At 40.0% G+C, this 21102-nt stretch overlaps 1 protein-coding gene across 2 annotated transcripts in view; it reads left to right on the forward strand.

Moving 5' to 3' along the window:
* The window catches only part of Tok (tolloid-like protein 1 tolkin), a 68761-nt gene extending 47949 nt beyond the window's left edge, over positions 1-20812 (forward strand). For both annotated transcript variants that reach the window (XM_076761942.1, XM_076761943.1), the window contains exons 5-15: positions 10114-10506; positions 11018-11196; positions 12747-12977; positions 13098-13322; positions 13677-14144; positions 14563-14685; positions 14818-15136; positions 15729-16020; positions 16178-16391; positions 16767-17017; positions 18188-20812. In XM_076761942.1, the coding sequence (XP_076618057.1) occupies positions 10114-10506; positions 11018-11196; positions 12747-12977; positions 13098-13322; positions 13677-14144; positions 14563-14685; positions 14818-15136; positions 15729-16020; positions 16178-16391; positions 16767-17017; positions 18188-18358 (2866 nt within the window). In that variant the 3' untranslated portion in view covers positions 18359-20812. The remainder of the gene's footprint in view (positions 1-10113; positions 10507-11017; positions 11197-12746; positions 12978-13097; positions 13323-13676; positions 14145-14562; positions 14686-14817; positions 15137-15728; positions 16021-16177; positions 16392-16766; positions 17018-18187) is intronic.
* Positions 20813-21102: the final 290 nt, after the last annotated feature.

Consider the following 21102-nt stretch of genomic DNA (forward strand, 5'->3'; position numbering starts at 1 on the left):
GTTGTCTCGTATCGACCTCGCCCTCGCTTCGAAAAATCTTATAAGCTCCAACAACTTCCGCATAAGGGATAGTCAGTCCGTTCGTGTTTATGTTAACATTCTATTTCGGGATCTTTTGTGCGAGGCGGAGCCATAATACGATAGAAAATACGATAGAAACTGTTTATTCCCAGTAACAAGGATCACGAAAATAAAAATAGTGGAAAGAGCAAGATTAACAGAAAATAAATAAATATCGTAAAGCCAGGGTTAACGTGGTGTCAATATTATAACATTACAATTTGGTGTTAATGATTTTCAAAACTAGACTTGGCTATTTTCAATTTCTCTGAATCTTTCGTGTCGTGAAACGTAGCTTATTTTCTCAACGCGTCATCCGAGGGTTGAACGTGAGAATTTTGTTGAAGACGAAGCGATAAATTCGCGTTTTGCCGGTCGCGTCGGCGGGCGATATCTCTGTGGTTGTAAATTTAAGTCGACTTTAAGCATCGGGTAAAAACGTCTGGGCAAAACGCATTAATTTCGCCGGTGGGTTCAATCTAATCGCGGCTTAAACGTTTTTCATCGGATTCGTGAAAGCGATCGTACCAACGGGGGGGTGACTTCGCCCTATCGATCTATCTCTCCCTTTTTCCCGTTCTCGTTTCAACTTTCTTGGGAATGAAGAGGCAAAAAGATGAACAGAGGGGTCGAGGGTCGCGGCTAGAAAAGGCAAGAAAAATGCAAGAAGCCGACGCTCGGAACGGAGAAAGATGGAAGAAGAGTGATTTATCGAGATCAGCCGGGTAAAATTTCGTATTCAGCGAATACGTCGTTCGATCGATAGCAGATCGGTAGCCGTAACTCATCATTTTCCGCTGTCCTCCGTGACTTTGGTTCTTGCTCGCGCGTATCTTTGCCACGCTTCCCAGTGGACCACTCTTTCAACGGTGAGTTATCAGGGACACCGGGGTTATCGCGGTCGTTGTCTGTCACCTGGACAGTCAGATGGACGGCTGAAAGGAGAAGAATTTAAGGCGCGTTTCAATAAATTCAATTAGAACGGAGCACGCGCGGACGCGCGTCGCGTCACGGCGCGATGCCATAACGTGAACTCAATTCCCGCGTAAAATACGGAGACGCGATGGCCTAATTTCTTCGCGCGTTTCAGTCGACGCAACGTAGTAAACGAACGCAACGATTAATAATTTAGTAACACTAATTCGTGGTATATGAATTAAAAATTATTAGCAACTGTTAGTTTTGGGTTTCCAGTCGATGTTTCGATGTCAAAGATTATAATTATCGATCAAAATTGGATAGTTGAATGGTTCGCAATTACTTGTTCAATTGAAAATTATCCTATTATCGAGATAAATACAAAATTATTATCAGGAAACTTCGATAATATTATGCATAATGGCGAGGTATAGCCAGAGGCTGCTCTTCGACCTAAGCATAATTGTTTTAATTGACTAGGATCGTGGCATGTCAATCTCAATTTGCATTGTCCTACCATGTCATCATGACGTACATCAGTCTTAAATGTGCTATTTTTATTACGACATTTGGACTTACAGTTTTGAATCGCCTTCAGAATAAACATAATTATATAATCTGTAAATATGAAATTGAAATTATAATTGTAGACACTAATAGTCAAAGCAGGGTAGATATTAACAAATGTAAAGTGTATTTGGAACGTATGAATTAATACTTGAATTCATACTTGAATGAAAGTGAAAAGAAAATTCTTTCGCAAGATTCTTATTATGCTCGTTCGTGATAAAAAGAAGAGAAAGCGAAAAATCATACACAGATGAGAAATTTTTACATTAAACAGGAATTCTTTTTCTTAAGCAACAGTATTTCATTTCGTTAAAATTATTTGGCTCCGTTTTGCAGATATTAAAACGACAAAATTTCGTATGATAAAAAATAATTCGAAAAAAGTGCTTTGACATGGCTAATATTTATTATAATACACAGCAAATTAATTTTTTAAACGAGATATTTTATCTGAAATGGTTCTTTAAACTTGACCGAAACGCCGTGTTAAATAAAACATTAAACATTGCTCTGAAAATGAACCGGAAATGTATATCATTCCCAATTTATAAATAATAATGCAATAAATTGAACGTGCTTTACAATACGTATTTAAATACAATGGGGCTTTTGATAATATCGTTTTAATAAGTAGGTATCGTGTAACCAATTTGCATCGTTGCATTATTACTTGTAATTGTTGAATATGTGTACAGAATAAATTGTGGTAGTTTATGTAAATCAGTGAACCGAAACGGTGCACTTTAAGTTAAACGAACTTCGCGTAGAATAATATTTTTACGATAATGGTTTATCAATAATCCGCTTACTTTGGTTGAATTTTTTCGAGTCGTCGGTTTAAAACTTATCAATTGTTGTTTAAAATTTTCAACTCTTTTTATCGAGACGTCGAGCAACCATTCACTGAACTGCAGAGATCCCGCGTAAACAACGATTAATTAATTGCTTTATGATTAATTAAGTGCGGAACCTTCGGCCGAACGAATAATTAATCGAAGTCAAAGCGATTGCAATAAAATGTGCAATCGTACAAAATTACAATCGGCGTTAATACGCGCATTGTCTGGTCGGTGTTTCGATTTGTTCAGCGACAGTTTGACGCGCAAAGCAAACGATTGAAATGGTAGCGATGCAATAAAAAAGAATTCGGGGTCCTTTTATTATCAATGATTGATGAAAAATCGTGAATCGTAGGATGCCAGGGAATCGGTGGATTATTTCGGTATGGCGAGGACACTGATATATTATATTGTGGTTTATTGCTTGGTGGTTATAGGAGGGTTCGTAGTGGGGAAGAGATGGATCGACATTCGAAGGGGTGGTAACTAGCGCACGTCAGAGCTAATAGAATGATCTATGCGTCTCGCGATCGTTTGATTGAAATCCGCGTCGAGTCGAACGATGGTGGTCCCCAATGGAACCGAATGGTTCTGTGAATGCCGCGTGGAAGAGAAAAGGATGACATTTTGAAAAGGGTGCAACCACACACCGAGTCGCGTGACTTCGCGATGAATTTAGTGGCGGTTTAATGTAATGCTATTCACCCGGTTTAAATTCAAAATTGTTTACCAACTCGTTCAACGAATTAATTCTTACAAAAATTCTTACTTCTCTATCCTTTCGATACGATTAGTTTCTCGTAATATTATTCGTTTTCAATACAGTTTTCACGATGAGAAATATTCTTCCGAATTTGGTATCGAACATAATCCGTGATATTGCTACACATAAAAATTTACAGTTTCGATAAATTATATGATCGAGATTTGTCTGGATCAGCGTTTTCTAAAGTACAAGGCGCAACCCCTGTGGAACGGGGTGCCTTATAATCCAAGGAAGGAAAGAAAGCTCTTGGTTGTTTCGTAGTGTGTTAGATTTAAGAATTTCTTTGCTTGTGAATTTTTAAAAATTGATTGCAAACAATTTTTTTTTTATATTTGGAATATAAAAAAAATATCAGAATATTTCCATCGTATCGATTGTCGAATCACACGAGTAGTTCACCAACGCGTGAAATTAATTTGAAAAATACATTACGCGAAATAATTATGATGTAAAGGAATACGCGGATGCGCGTTGCAGCATCGAATAACTGGGAAATGGTGGATTCGTAAATTCATTAAAGAATATGCAACGCGTCATTACGTCTACGCGAGCGTGGAATATATGAAATTCATTTCGACTGTGGTCATATTTCGTGACGAAATTCGCTGTACGCGTATATGTGACCCAATAAAATGATCTCGAGTGCACAGCATTTGTCATCAATGAAAATGCGGCATTAACCCAAAACCTATTCATTGCAGTCTCTTGGTCGAGCGCAGGTCAGACATATATTCACCGGTAATAATCGGTCTATTCAAGCGCGTCAAAAGCAAAATAGAATTTAATTACTCTAGATATTAAGGAATAATAAGAAGCAAATTTTACAAACACGCCTTTATTCGTGGACAATGTATAAAAATTAGAATCCATAAATGGATTTTTATCAATGAACGAAACATATATGAGCGGTACATTGGGATTAAACGCCGAAGGAATTTCGTTCCTGGTACGCGGAAATAGAATTAGCCAACACGGGAAATAATTTTCTTTCGGTACCACTTTCATTTTACGGTGAAAGTATCAGCCACCAATGACTTTGCTACAAACAAGATCCAGCTAAAGCTCTGAACCGGCAAGGGTTGAAAGTTTCGACGTAGGGATTTAATGGGTTCAGAGATTAGAGCGAATTGCACGATTATCGTTACATTTTATATCCTGGACTGCATTTGCGGCAACCCCTACACGATCACTACAATCAAAACAATGGACTACGGTTTTGTTGCTCGCAGTACTTATTGTTAAACGCAGTCTTAAGCAAGACGTATCGCTGCGGCTACCGGGATACTTCCAAACCGTAACACTTAACCCAAAACTCAAAGGAAGCGAACTCCAGAATTTTCTCAAATACTTTTAATTTTACAACTGACTGGATTTTGGAAAATAAATAACGTATCAACGAAAGAAAAATCGAATTAATCGACTGGAGAATTCAACGCAAAATATAGTTATTTTTAGGTATTGTGATAGAGAAACGTGTAAATAAGTTAGAATTGAAAATTAATTGTAAAAATTATTGGATTTTGCGATCTCCAAATAGTATGTTTCACTCGATACGTCAATTACCGCACTTAACAAGAAGTAGAATAATACGCGTTATTCTTTTGTAATTATTCTGTAGTTAACTGTTTCCGAAGCTTTCTGAACCACTCAACCACCGACACAATTTATTTTCTTGACAGGCTGCTTTCATTTTTCATTTTCATGCTTGAGACGCGTCAGGTACAAATCGCCTTAATGAAGATAACCTTGCTTTTTTACGGTGAAATAGCCAACATTAACTAACGAGAACTGCAATCTTTAAAAAGAAAATCTATAAGAGGGAAAATAATAGGAATAGTACCGATCAGTAGTACAAATAAATTATGTATAAAATACCGTAAATAAGCAATTGTTCGTTGGCATGCTTTTTAGTGTGTTAAACCTAGGTAAATATAAAATTATAAATAATAAATATCGTTGAAAATTTATCAGGAAGCCGCTCGAGTATGATTCCTCTAATGCGTCTGTCTATTGCTGGTTATTTCTACTTGCGTCAGATGTCTATTTCAAAGTATCGATATTGGCTCTGTATTACTTGTTTCAATTTATTCTAACTAGTTAGAAAATGGTAAGATCAATGAAAAATAATGGTATACTAAAAGTACTGTTCAAGAAAATCGACGCAAGTAGAAATGACGAATAATGGACAGACACGTTAGGTCGCACTCGATCGCACGTGTGCTCTAGAAATTTTCAAAATAAATTTTCTCGAAAACGAAGCATCGTACGAGCAAATTTCATTTCATATTTTCGTTTCACTTTTCCACGTAGAACGACCATATCGTCAATATAATTTTGTGGACGCATCGAAGAGGGCTAAAAAAATTAGCCAAAATCTCCTCATGCTTGTTAACGACCAGATTGTTGAATATATAATATTCTAAATTTTGCAGGGTGTTTAATCCTCGCTTAGCCGACCCTATCGATATCATGCGCCAAGCGTGGATCATTTTGACCCGAACCAGGTCTCTCGTTATACACAAATAACCATTTTACTCATTATCCAAGTAGTATTATCCGATATTAGAAAAATTTCTAAATGTTCCATAAATATGTTTCTACTTTTAAAATCACTGGCTTGTTTTTCAATATAGCGATTGCACCCAAATGTTTAGACTCAGGACACTGACACGGATCAAGGTGACCCAAGGGGTTAAAAATTAACGCTCAACGATTAGAAGTCGAAGCAATAACATCGATATCGATGTCCCTCGTTCTCGTCTCGATTCGATCGGCCATTGGCGGCTAGAAGGGCGTATATTTATTTCATAAGACGAGGCAAGGGGGTCAATCGTAAAGCGTAAGCTGACCCGGTGGCGGTTCAACACCGGGCACGATCGTAAAACTGGGAAACCGCAGGAGACCGGGTGGCGTCGTTAAAGAAACGTTCTTTCTCCCTCTGTTTCGCCGGGTGGTTTTTCCATCCAGTCGAGAATTTCTACGATTTGCACGTGCAAGCCCGGCTTTGCCTTTCTTTCGTTGACGGTGCTAGCGCACCCTTAATGGAGCTCACGAGCGAGAGGCCCGTTAATTAATTGTAATGCCAGCACCGATTCAGAAGCGCATAGCTTGACTGCTGCCTGGTCTAGAGTCGCCGCTGGAAGGGTGGTTCACCCCTCGCGGACTGGGATGGGCGAGAGGGCTGGGAAGGGGGCAGGAGAATCCGAGGAGAATTACGCCCCCGCGGTAATTAGTACTAATAAACGAGGGGCAGAGCCGGCACACGCGCGAGCTCGTTCCGCGGCTTACGCCGATGTTTACGCGAAGGGGGGAAAATTATTTTTCATAGTGTCACTCCCCTCGGTCGCTGGCGCGCGTACTCTACGTTTTTCCCACCCTCGTCCGCTGTTCCGTTGTACCTCCCCCTCCCCTTCTCCTCCTTCTACTACCGTTTCTTGTCGCGGACTCGATATCACTTGTTTAGTCGGATTTAAACGCAACAAATTGTGTCTCCGGCTTTTTAGGGGTGAGTTTTTTCCTCCCCCCGAACAGAGTCTCCGGAGCTGGCTTAAATCCTTCCTTTTATTTTCGCGTATTTGCCTCGTTCCCCGTGCATGAATATGCATGGGTCGCGGCGGTGTGCGTACGAGGGTGAGATATTTACCGATGAGTATTATTTCGTTTTTGGTATTGCGCGGGCATGGACGCCCGCGAGCACGGAAATGGAAATTTTGTCGCGATTGCGTGGGAGGGGAGAGCAACGCCGTCGGGATATGTGTAACGATGTGTAAATGTCAGATTCAGGTAGTTTTATTCTACGCGTTTGCCCCGATATTGACACAAATTTTGCGAGGGAAATGTTATCGGAAGAACGTGTCTGGGATGTTTTTAATCGCATCCCTCCACGTGCACGTTAAAAAAATTTATTTACGGTGTAACGAACATTCTCATTGATATGCGTATTTAAATATATTTTAAAGAATTCTTTATAAAATTAAAAACTCTTTGTGTATTGATTAAGTCGACTGATATCCTCAGGTGCAATTTATTTACTTTGATTGAATTTGAGAATATTAGTTTCGAATACGTGTTCTGTAACTAAACAAAGTAAACATAAACAGTGGGAAAAAGTGATTCTGACTCTTCGATTGGGTATAAAAATTGAATATTTAAAGTTACTCTATTTGAAACAGGATCTCAGAGGCGATGAAATTTAATATTAGATTTTCATGGTTCCGAGAACCAATACCAGGGATCTCCAGAATTATAGAAGTCAATACAGTACGATTGATCGATTACAGATGCCAATCTGGCACAGAGAACACTGGAATCGTAGAACGCAATGCCGCTGGAATTAACAGATTTGGTACCTACAATCCCGGATTTGTCACTGATGGCTATGATTTCCAGAGATTTCTAAATATGGAGAGTTCTAGGAGTCCTGGATATGTCAGGTGATTGCAGGATTCTTGGGTGTCCTAGGATATCGTATACTCGTTGCTTCTCAGAAGTTTGAAACCATCGAAAACACAAAAGAGACTCGAGGCGTCTTGGAATCTCTGTAACCTCAGGATCATTAGGAAGTCTTACGATCCCCAAGTTTCTCCAAAACCCTCCAGATCTCCTAAGTCTTCGGGAGAGTGTGAATTTTATGAATTTATGGTGTAGTATGTTTCCTACGTTCGCTCTGATATCACATCTGATTTAAAATTCTACTAATTTTAGTTCGACACGATTTTGTTATGAAACTATGAATTGTTATTTCAGCGTCAGTAAAAATATCACGGGAATCGTCGGTAGATTAAACGTTGAAATTTATTATTATCGTCGTACGACAGAGATTGAATGACATTATTTTCTCTTCGGTAGATTAAATATCGATTTTTGCTGCTTGAATATTCAATGCCGGTCTTTGCGAATCGCAAATCGTAAATGCGACTTACGAAGTTTATCACCTTGACCGCCACCAATATATAACAATTCTAGAAATACATAAAATATAGAACGCGTATCGCGAAAGCGGACAAAGTATATCGCCATTTTGCATGCATACATTTTGCATACGTACCGCTTAGGGTTTTCATATTCGCGTACGCCGCGAATTCATAAACTCCGGAGTCTGTTTACGACGTATCGATAAAGGTTTTGTACGAACAGAGGATCTCGCCCAAAACGTTTGAACTTCTCTCGCCAAAACATATTATATATTCCATGAATACGTAACGTTTCATCAAAGTTGGCTCTTGACATCTGGGGATATTCCTACAATTACGTTTTTCCCCCCTCCCGATCAAAAATAAAAGAAAAAATATGACGATATCTACGATCCCGCGCGATTTAAAAAGCGCGTGCGTTGTCGAGCGGAGCAATTTCGTCTGACATCGTAAAAAACCGTGGTACCGCGGTGCATTCAATTCACGCGTAACACCTCGCTTTATTGCAGCGTTTCGCGTGCATTTTTATACCGCGAACACCTGTTTTCGAGGGTGCCTCGTCCCCCCGATACCCGTTGTATTTCATCCCTGCTAAACGATCGAGTATTTCGCCGTCCCTTCCATCCAGGGATGGGCAAAATGTACTCCAACAAACTATTCGAATGACGAATACCTCGCTAATTTGTATTCTATTTATCGTCCAATGCTTAAAAGTATTCTTAACCCAGGTTCTTTCGAATGTTTACTCGAAATAGATAGAGTTATTGACAAATGTACTCGTTAAATATTCTCCAAAGTCAGTGCAGTTTAAAGTATACACTAAATTTTGCATAAAGTAGAAATCCTTCAAGTGTTAAACAAATCATATTGGATGTTTCAAAGAAGTTTGACGTCGCAGGAATTATTCATACAATTTTAAAGTCCGTGTACATTATAGTGTATAGCGGTTCGAGGGATGTTAGTTCAACCCCTAATCTTTTTATACGATCTGTAACGTTATTTACCGCGATGCGAAAGAGGTGGAATCGCTACTCTTTTTCCCCCCTTCCGAAGAAAAAAGAGAAAGTTGGTTTCGTTTGGAAAAGAAAATCCCCCGTAAAGTATAAAACGTCGGAAAATTTACTCGCCGCCAGCATCGAAGCGTTCAACCCCGAGGTCGTTTTAAAAGACTAGCAGGACTTGTAAAACCGGAAAATTTATGGGGCAAAGGAACCATCAAATGTTTAATGTTCCCGGAACATGTTGGCTCGTCGAAGGCAACAGCTTTCCGTTGGTAATGCGCTATTAGCGCAATATTGAATATTACTATCGAAGTTCAGGTTTGCCTGGTCCCGTTGCCCCATCATTGTCCTGTAAATTGAAATTTCCAGCGTTCCGACCCGCTCGAATCGCGTCGTAAAATGATCAGATGTTTCAACGAATAATCAACATTGGTCATTATTGTTGACAAAGTAAATAACAGCCCGATAACACGGCGTGGTCGACCGACCCACCCCCATCACGAACTTGAATTCCAACGAAATAGTTTATGGACGACAAATTGATACAGCGGGCTTACGTTCGAATGACTTTGTAATTGAAATATTAGGAAATATTTGTCTGGAACGTTGGAGCTGTTTTCATATATTCAATTCTGGTTTATATTTTTCCCTTCATATATTCTTTTCTTTCGTTCCTCTTTAGAAGTTCTAAAAAATATTTTATTCAATGTTATTTCCTTTAAAAATTCTTGTGAAACATTCCCTAGTTTTTAAATATTACACTCCGCATATAAGTTTCTAATATGTGTGATTTTTACAAGAATAATCAACGTTAAATATTACTACGACTATTTGAACATCAAAATTTAAAAATGGTACAACTTTTAAACTATTAGATTTAGGGTAGCACCCTCAATACATTTTGGTAGAGACTCAAGATAATAGTTGCATTTAAAAAAGCAATGCAGTTTTTTCGAGCAAAGTTCGATGTTGCCTTATTTTTGTTGGATCTCTAACAGTTTTGGAGGAATAGTTTTCCACAAATCAGAGGTATCGTTTGCTTTCAGGACGACAAAAAGAAGGCATCGTCGACGCAAGGTACCTCTGATCAGACGCGATACGGACGACACGTCCGACGAGGTGGTGTCGTTGCACGATCGTCAGCTTCGTTCGATCGAATTTTACGACATGGAGCACAAACCGAAGTATCTGGCGAATAAACGCGGCACCACCAGACACGGGTTTCCAAGCAGGACGAGAAGGGCTGCGACAGCCCGCAAGGAACGCGTATGGGATCACGGCGTGATACCGTACGAGATCGACGGGAACTTTTCTGGCGCCCACAAAGCGTTGTTCAAGCAAGCCATGAGACACTGGGAGAACTTTACTTGCGTGAAATTCGTCGAGAGGGTCCCCGTCGAGCATCCTAATTATATACTTTTCACGGAGAGACCCTGCGGGTGAGTTTGCCAACGCGTGGACAGAAACGTGATCGGATTTAGCGGGGGAAAAATAATCGAAACCTGCTTTCATTGGCGATGATCGATCGGTAAAATGTACCACAAACCGGGGATATTTAATGGAACGTGTAATATTCTCGATGAAGAGTAAATAAAGCTTGTTTAATTTAGATGATTGGAGGGAACCGAGTGTCAAGTTTGATTTGCAAAATCTAGAAAATTAGATGAAATTATGAATAAAATGCGATCATTTGCCATTGAGTGCGAGTAAATTGTAATTAGAAAATAATTATTTCGAGAATCAATGGGATCCTCGTGTTTTAATTTCTTTTTTTAAATAATTTTTTGTTACGTTTCGTGCTTCCAGCTGTATTTTCGTGCCTCGAAAACGAAGCATCGCGATGCGCAAAAAGACGAGCACATTTTTTCATATGTATAATGCACCTGAATTTGCATGTATAATGTATACGGAGTGAATGTATTTTGCTTTATTTTCGAACTAATTTCGCAGATGCTGTTCGTTCGTAGGGAAGAGGGGAAACGGCCCGCAAGCTATAAGCATAGGAAAGAATTGCGACAAATTTGGTATAGTCGTTCACGAATTGGGACACGTCGTTGGCTTTTGGCACGAGCACACTAGACCCGATCGCGACCGTCATGTGCAGATTATTCGTGACAATATCATGTCCGGTGAGTTGAATTTCCAATTATCTTTCTCTTGCATCTGCTATCGAAAAACAGTAAAGCAGATAAAGGGGACGGGAATACCGATTTTTAAAATACATTAAACTGCATTATTGCTGGACAGTCTCTATCAGCCAGGAAAATCCGCAAAAAAAGAACACTCGCTCTGTAATTTTGTGATTTCATTCGATTGTTCTTTCACGATCGTTTCAATTCACAGCGATTTAACTCTCGACAAACACTTGTCGAATTGGTAGACTCGATATTTCAGGATTGACTTAGGCTTTAGGATGTGGTAAAGTATCTTTATACCTCACTGCAGTACTATAAGCAGACCTCTATCGCGTCGAACGTTCATGGTAGCCCGCGTCTTACGAGCTCTTCATCGATGCTGTTCGTCCATGTTTGGTGAACGCAAGTTGTACCGTGTCTGGTCCGCGATTTCAGCGACCGTTTGCTCGTTTGCCTTCGCGGCGAATAGGTTTCCGTTTTAGATTAATGGACCCAATTTGCTGAAGGTGCCGGGCAAATCTCACCCATCATTAGCGACGACAACTAACCGGGCCAGTGTTCTAATATTTACACGCTTGGTGACAGTCCCTGGACACGGCGATCACGGTTCGATTAATGGATACTCATAACGGGAATGGTAACGAGCTGTTTAATTAGCGAGACAGCTTCCATCCAGCACCATCTGTTTGCCCCCTGAAATTACACCTTGAGCCGTACACGACAAAATGTCACGAATATTGTGCGTGAACTTTCGTTGACTCTTTGCTAAGATGGCTAATTAACGCGTTTGTTTTGTTTTCGACTGGAAAATCGTTGGAGACCACGCTACATTTTATTTATAAATAATATGTAACAAATGGACCACCTAAATAAGTTGAACATGGTCTCCCAAGTTGTTCACAAGGACAGAAAGTAGACAGTGATAGTTGTTCACAGAAGTATGATACATAGGTCGTTTGCAATAATTTTAACACGAATAAAAAATGAATAAATTCTTGCGTCGCAAAGAGTCGAGGCAGCCATTCGGGTATTCGAATGATCCAACGGGAATTGGACGGCTGCGCCTGGTCCACGGCGATCGAACAACACTTTGCGAACCACGTCGAGGCGGAGAATAGTTGCTGGAACAACAATCGAGAGCTACTCGTTTCTCTGACGTATGTCCTCGTTGTGTACCGGAAACGGTTGACACTGTCGAACGCTTTGGCAACAGAACTCGCACGGCCAATGGAATCGATCGCCTTTGTTTCTTTACCTTCGGTAGTGGGACGTTGAGTCACGAGCTAGTTAGAGTTAGTTATTTGTTCAACATCAAATGTTTGTCGACACGAGGTAATTTAGACCGTCCGCAGATTCGATTAAATTTATGTTTGATGGCTTACGCGTTCGCCTATGGTTACACAGGATTATAGGTAAATAAATTATACTTGCATACATAAATATTGATACCGATTAATGTACAAGAATCTACAATTTTCGATATTAGAATTAAATTTATAGCTTTAGAGATTATTAATCACGTACCTGGAACTTGATTTTTTTAGGTCAAGAGTACAATTTCAACAAACTGACGGAAGAGGAAGTGAACTCGCTAGGTCTGCCGTACGATTACGATTCGATCATGCACTATGCGAAGAATACGTTTTCGAGGGGCACCTACTTGGATACGATTCTTCCAATGGAAAGAGACGGGAAGAAACGACCAGAAATCGGGCAAAGACTTAGGCTCAGCGAGGGTGACATCGCCCAAACAAACCTTCTCTACAAATGTCACAGTGAGTTCTCAATAACAAACGAACGATTGAAATACAAAACTTAGTTTTGAAATTCCTCATTTCGTATCTACGATTAATTTTCTACGGCCACGCGTCTTCTGGTGTTTTCATTTGTACCAGAGTGCGGCAGAACGTTTCAAGAAAACAGCGGAAGCTTCGGATCTCCGACTCATCCGAACAGTTCGCCGCCGATAGACGGTGAACGCTGCGAATGGAGGATCACAGCGACCCACGGCGAACGAATAGTCTTAAACATCACATCCTTGGACATATTTAAGAGCAACTTTTGTCGCAGCGACTACTTGGAGATCAGAGACGGATACTGGTACAAGAGCAATGTTCTAGGTAAGCTGAATAAAGCATGATAACGAAACCGTAAGCAGGGGTTACAATTTATACTTATCTCGGGGGTTTCTCGGAATATCACTCAGGTGTAAAATTTATAGAAAAAATATAATTATAGACATTTTAAGGCACCAACAGAGGAAAAGTTTAGAAACTGCATTGAAGTTAGGGATCTATGCACGCGACGGTTTCATTCAACTGCACATAATACCATAATGAAATTCAACGATTACTTTAATCGCAAGGCTTTGGTCAAACGCGAATAAAGATATTAGAAACAAAACTGTGTCACCTGTGAACTTTTAATAGGTTTGATTCACAGTGTTATTAATGGTCAGTTTGATCGCGATGCAGGTCGATTCTGCGGAAGCGGAAAGATCCACGAGCCGGTCGTCTCCACCGGAAGTCGAATGCTGGTAACGTACGTGACGTCCAGTCGTCAAAGCGGATATCGCGGTTTCACGGCGAGCTACGAAGCAGTTTGCGGCGGTGACGTCGAGCTCGATGGCACCGGTCATTTGGAGTCACCCAATTACCCGGAAGAGTACCAGTTCAGCAAGGAGTGCATTTGGAAGTTGTCGGTCCCGGAGAATTTCCAAGTGGCTCTAAAGTTTCAATCCTTCGAGATCGAGAACCACGACAATTGTGTATACGACTACGTGGAGGTACGCGACGGTCATAACACGGACTCGCCATTGATCGGGGTTTACTGCGGCTACAAAATACCACCGGACATTAAGTCCACCGGGAACAAACTTTTGGTGAAGTTCGTTAGCGACGTATCCGTGCAGAAGCCTGGATTTTCGGCCACGTTCATGAAAGGTGCAGTTTTACTTGTGTTCCATAACGTTAATACAAGTACCTAATGTACAGAAGTACTTTACTTTGATCGTTCGTAAATTCTTGATCATTACATACGGTTAAATGGAAGGGTGAACCAAGTATACACCAAAACTATAGTTGAAACATTGGTATACTTTAATAGTAATGATTTGGTAATATCAACAGTTTTGTATAGAAGACGATTCAACACATGTGTCAGATATGCGAGGCAAGGGTGGTATTTTATTTTACGAGTATGTTGGTATAAACAAATGAATTGTGAATAAATATAAACTTCTTATAAGTGTAACAATGTCTATATCAAGAGCATATCATTTTATTTATAATTTAAAGTCCATTCTTCTCACTAAATAACATTCAAGTGGATTGTTTATATCGTGTTTAATAAATGTTTCAGAATTTGACGAGTGCGTGCTGATCGAGCACGGATGCGAACACGATTGCATTAATACTTTGGGTGGGTTTGAATGTTCCTGTAAGCCAGGTTACGAGTTACATTCCGATGGGAAACACTGCGAAGGTAAATTACCACCCAGGAGTAACTTTGGTTTTTCTTATCCGCAGACAACGTTTAATAAAATATTTTTATTTTAAAAAACCGATATCTTAACTCGAATTTATTTCGATTAATTGAAACATGGGTTACCGTTAGATGCGTGCGGCGGCGTATTCGAAGACAGCAACGGCACCATCACGAGCCCTTCGTTTCCGGTAACTTACCCAGGAAACAAGGACTGCGTCTGGGAAATCATAGCTCCTCCCCAATACCGTATCACGTTAAATTTCACTCATTTCGATCTGGAGGGCACAAATGCCCGCCAGCAGGAATGCGAATACGATTCCGTCGAAGTGAGCAGTAAGCTCGGGGACGACATTTTGAGGAAACATGGGATTTTCTGTGGCTCGAGAATACCATCGTTAATCACGTCGGAGGGAAACTTTATGAGGGTGACTTTCACATCCGACAATAGGTAACAATGTTTTTCATTTTAAATATTCTAACATGGAAGTACCCATTGAAACTATGAATAAACATACGTCAGTTTGAATTTTTGTCCATTTCGAACAACATAATTCATCTTTGATGAAGTTACGCGTGTAATTTTTGTCAAAGGAAAATTATTTATAATTGGACCGAAGGAAAAGTCTATTCGAGTGTCCTGTAACCACAGGTTCTACTAGGGGAATTTTCTTTCTATTCCGCTGGATGGTAACTATAGTTGACACAAAATCAATTAGCCTCTCAAGGACATTAATGAGCTACCCCCACCATGTCATTTGGTTAGTCTGTTACGCCATCTCTCGTTTTCTCGCATAAGCCTGCAGGTATTCGCTGTCTGTCTCTCAAATAGAGCATTAGAGTGGGGTTTGTGTCTGGCCTGATTCATTGTCAGAGATGTGGCCATCAGCGACCAATTGATTTTGTCTAGACTATAGCGATGAGATCAAGCGCGACGTATATATGTTTAACCATTGGTTCGTGGATGCAAAATGAATACAAATTTTAATTGATTCTTCCTTCGACCCGCTGATATCGTGCGTTTCTATTTTCTCCTATTACAGTATTCAGAAAACAGGTTTCGCAGCTATTTTCTTTACGGACATGGACGAGTGTGCGAATAATAACGGTGGCTGCCAACACGAATGCAAGAACACGATAGGTTCTTATCAATGTTTGTGCCACAACGGTTTCACGCTTCATGAGAATGGACACGATTGCAAAGAAGGTGGTTGCAAGTACGAAATCGTCGCACCTATGGGCACCATTACGTCGCCAAACTATCCAGATCATTATCCTGGGCTCAAGGATTGCGTTTGGCACTTTCTTACCAAACCTGGTCACCGTATCAAATTAGTAAGTAATATTTAACGAAATTCTAAAACAGTAAAATTTCGTTGTCTAGGTTAGCAACACATAGCTTTTTCTCAATTATAAAGTCATAAATTTATTTGGATCGTAAAACAGAAAAATAAACTAATTCACGATCATACATAACTTGGACGTTTTATAGGTTTTTAAAGTGTTTGAGATGGAATCCCATCAAGAGTGCGCTTACGATCATATCGCCATTTACGACGGCGATTCGCCGGATAGTCATATCCTCGGTAAATTCTGCGGTACTAAAGAACCTCATCCAATTCTGGCGACCGGAAATCAAATGTATATGGTCTTTAAGAGCGACGCCTCGGTCCAGAGGAAAGGTTTCCTCGCGACTCATAGCACTGGTAAGTAAATCACAAGAAAAAACAACTGGATTTTTAAATATTCCGAAACACTTAGAATTTCAAATCATCATTAATTTTTGTAAATGGTAAAATTTACCCTGTATATTTTTATGGTATCATTCTAAAGATTATACTTTTAAAAGACCTTTGCGTTACCAACAATTTTGATATCGCTCTCGAGGCACGAACCCTTTCGTGCACACATTCGCAAAATCGCATTCGACCATCGAAATCGCATGTCAATTATCGCGCACGCTGTATTCGTAATAAATACTAGAGCCAGTAATTTGATCGAAGTTAATCGCTCAGAAACACTTGGTATCAGACCCTCTGCAGCGTTTAATCCAACTCTGATGGCGTAATTGTGCTCCACAGCTTGCGGTGGCCATCTTACTGCGACGAACGAAGTGAAACATTTGTACTCGCACGCGAAGTACGGTTATCATAATTATGACCACAGAACTGACTGTGATTGGGCAATCGAGGCACCGCCCGGCAAAAATGTGCATTTGACCTTCCTTATGTTCCAACTCGAGTCCGAAAGCGAGTGCAATTACGATTTTGTCGAAGTTTACGCTGGTTTGGACACGTCCGGACCCCTGTACGGACGATATTGTGGAAACGGCGTAAGTATAACATTTTCTTTGAACATTTTAACTCTAAACCTACCAATGACTTCTTTTAAAATTTCGTTCACAATTCCTAACGTACAATGTTATTTTAGCGCCATTCAACTTCACGACTTTTCTTAGAGTATACGTACAACGAATTGTTCAATATTCATTTCCATTATTCTTTGTTTTCTCAGAAAAATATCTAGTCTGTTATGTCTACCACTACCGGTCTAATCGGTGGAGCAATTTATATTTTTTTTTTTTTTAAACTGGACAAAATATGGTATCAAATTCTGATTAACTTCCGATGTAAATAGGATGTATATAGTAAAGGGAAGAGGATCTTCAGTCTCCACTGTCTCAGAACAGTCTAACAATGCGTATTAAAAGTAGTTAAATTTTAGACGCGTGCAATTCCGAAACTACTAGTGTTTTGTTAATAATTGAACCGCTGTTGGCAGCGGCAAAGTCTACTCTTTAAAATGGCTTTGGGTTTTTGTCGATCAGACTTTCCGTTTTCGAGATATCGCAATTTATGTAAAAGGTAATTTCTTTAATTTGACTATCTCTGTCTTCGTCTGACGCGTCGCGTCGGACCTCCTTCTCGCACGTTGACCCACTGACCGAGCGAATGAGTGACGTCACGTTTACTACTTACTACGATCACGTCCGTCAATGGCTTCGCGACGTAAACAATGAAACGTAAACAAACTTCGAACCCTTATATCTTTGGAACTAGCCATCGCATCGACTTGAAACTAAAATCGTCATATCTCCGGAACCAATTGAGCTATCGTCTCGTTCGAACGCTCATTTTAAAGGGAATTTCATCCTCTATCCAATGACTATACTCACTACTATAATTTATGTTGTCTTCTATATTTATTTTCACATTTACTTTGACACTACGTACCCAAAGAGGTTTCAACAATTCCTATTGATTATACAACTGGTGCGTGATAAAATTGGATTGTAAATTGTGTATTTAATTGAAAATAAATTCAAATTTGTATACAGGGATACAAATGGGTGTACATAAGGTGTCAGTAGGTTTAGTGTTAAGATGTTCGTTCAGATTACTACAAAATAGATAAAGTATTGATCCGTTTAAGTCCTTTGGTGTTGAGACTTGGAATACTTTTGTCCAGCACATTATTACCCTCGAAACTAATTGCGTTTCAGAACGCGACAGATTTCGTTTCGATGAACGAGGCGCTGCTGGTGAGATTCAGAACCGACGACACGATATCGAACAAGGGTTTCGTGGCGCGTTTCGTCGCAGTGGATCGTAAGGACAGCGGGGAGAACTATGGAGGTTCAGAGGACGAGGACGTCGACGAGGAGAATCTCTGATCCGTGGCCGGCCTCGCCAATCGACTGGGTTACGGATTCTACATAGGTTCGCTTTTGCGAAGTAACGAACAAAGTGAAAACGAATAACGTCTCACTGTCCGGACGGAACGTTAAACGTTCGACGGAGTCGTAGCCCTGACGTGGATCCTGCTCGATCGTCGAGGCCGTAAAGCTTGCACAATCGTTGCAAGCACACCGAAACGAACCGAACGATTATTAATTTTCGATTCCCGATAAACCGGTGGAAGATCGTCATTTTTCTGGAGTTAATCCGAGCCTCTCGCGATCAAGGATAATTTATTCCATCGGTGAGGAGGCGCGTTAGTTAAACGGCTTTCCATTTGGATTAGTATGTACGACCTTAAAATTCGGCCTACCATTCGGGCCAATCGTGCCATTATATGTTTAGGTAGAATTGCATTATACTGTTAACTCTTATAAGTTTGAACCCCAGTGAGACACAGCACGTTCCATTCAGGAGACAGAAGGATGTGGACGTCACAAACGTTGCCAAAGCGGTATTCCGTGTCCAATCATGGAACACCATCGATTATGGAGTAATTATAAGTGATCGATAACCGACCGAGAAAGGCACGAAAAGTCGACGATAAAAGAGAATCCCAATTCCGTCGACGTTGTTCTCTCAAACACTGCCCCGCGATCGTACCAAATGATTTGACGAAGTTTCAAGATCGCTTTCTTCTCAATCTGCGTAATACTTTCAGATTCCCGGCTCTTTCTTCCTCGACGAAAGTGCTTCGCCATACGGTGTACTTTTTAAGAGTTTCGCGTAAACGTATGCAATTAAATGGTTCTAACGTTAACACGATAAAATGATAAACAATCCAGCGAAACGAGAGTATTTTCAATCGAACGTCTCTCGGCGGAAACCTTCCAAACGACAACTTGTGCAAATACTTGGGTAATCTAGATATAAATTTAGAGATAGCGCTGACCGATCCTAAAGTCAGCGATAGAAATTTTAAGGCGAACCTCGAACGACCGTCTTTGATCGAACTGTTCTGCGCGTACGCGTACTCGAGGTTCTCGTCGAACGTTTATTGTACATAGATAAAATTTAGATATGTAGACGTCGTGCCGTTTTATATGTAGTCATAGGATCGACGAACGATCGAATATTTCGCTGTCCGAGTGTGGATTTTCCGACAGTTCTCGACTCCGTACTTTCGTCCGTGATTCTCGGTAAAACATTACGAAGCGACGACGTACAGGATGGCCCAATTTATTCAATCCACGCAAGTCGTCGACGTGTTACGCGCGATATTAAAAAGATCATAAAAGAAGGTACTTGACTCCATTTTAAAGGATAACGATGTAGTTTAGTTGCGAAACGTTCTCGCCAATAACAGTAACTTTTAGTACGTAATATTATTTAAAACATTTTCAAGTTTTGTCCGAATCATTTTCGAATATCATTACTAATTCGAGCGCTGTTTTGCATGGATCGACTAAACTAGGGCATCACGGATGAAATCGGAGACTGTTGCAGAATGAAATTGTTCCAATCAGATCGTACGACTAAGTTAACCATTTAGAGAGTAACGATTTAATAAAGAAAACATCGGCATATTATACTCCGAAGAAGTGCAGCTAAGGTAACTAAAAGTTGCAATGATTTCGTCATAGCTTGTCCACTTACTGGGTATATGATTTAAGTATTGGAAGTTTTGTAACGACTTGCGGCTGAATAGTGAGAGAATACGTTTGTAAAGTCATTATATGAAACGTTGGTCAGATCGCGTTCAGCGAGAGACGAGCTGCGAAAACGAAAATCGTGCTACATTTGATACAAGGATCGTATCATTCCAAATTCATCGAGATAATCGTGCTTTCGATACAAGAAAAAAGAAAGGAAAATAATGCTGTTCTTTGTACATTGTATTCGTAAATCGCGTGAGTTGCATGTAATCTTGCATCGCGTAAGAGACACCATACTTACAAGCAAAGATATCAGTGATAGTATCGTTTGAATAAGGGCTTCGGTTCGAAATTTTCTATATTCTTTGTACGTAATGCACTGCCTCGTGTACGTTTTTAACAACGTTACACAAAAATTGTTCTCGAAAACGATGTACGTTTGATTTGATTTTATTTTATTCTATACATCGTAAGACAAATACGGCCTATACTAATCGAAAGGACACGTTTGTACCCGTACGCGAGTGGAAAGACGCGCGACAATGATTCAATTTGTTTGCAAGTATGCTGCTGTTCGCAGCAAGCGCACGTGTACGTGTACAAGTACACGCATATAAAGATGATCTGTCAAAAAAAATCGTACATCTAATACATACGTATAATAATACCTTATCTATTAACGAATGATAAGAGCAACATTAAGCGCCGCGTCAAGTTCCTTTTTGTAAATTATATGTGATTTATTTGTTCTCAGAAATACACGTTATAGGCACTCTATATATTACTAAGCAAGTATATGCAACCGACGCACTCGTTTCTTCTATAGCGTTCCAAGTGTTCCCTCATCCGTGCAATTTCCTTCGAATTACAAAATACAACTTTGTTACAGTTTCCTTTCTTGATGCAACTCGAAAGCAATTGTTAATTAATACTTTAACGACTTACAAGCAAAACATGTACAGAAAAATAATGAAAACAACCTACCTACGCGTGATAAAAATAACTATGATCGAATCCCGCGTTTGTACCTACTATGATTTGTTCCAGCACACGATGCACGTAGTTAATTGGAGCTGAGAGTATAC

Source organism: Colletes latitarsis, chromosome 3 (genome assembly GCF_051014445.1).
Source record: "Colletes latitarsis isolate SP2378_abdomen chromosome 3, iyColLati1, whole genome shotgun sequence".
Lineage (NCBI taxonomy): Eukaryota > Metazoa > Arthropoda > Insecta > Hymenoptera > Colletidae > Colletes > Colletes latitarsis.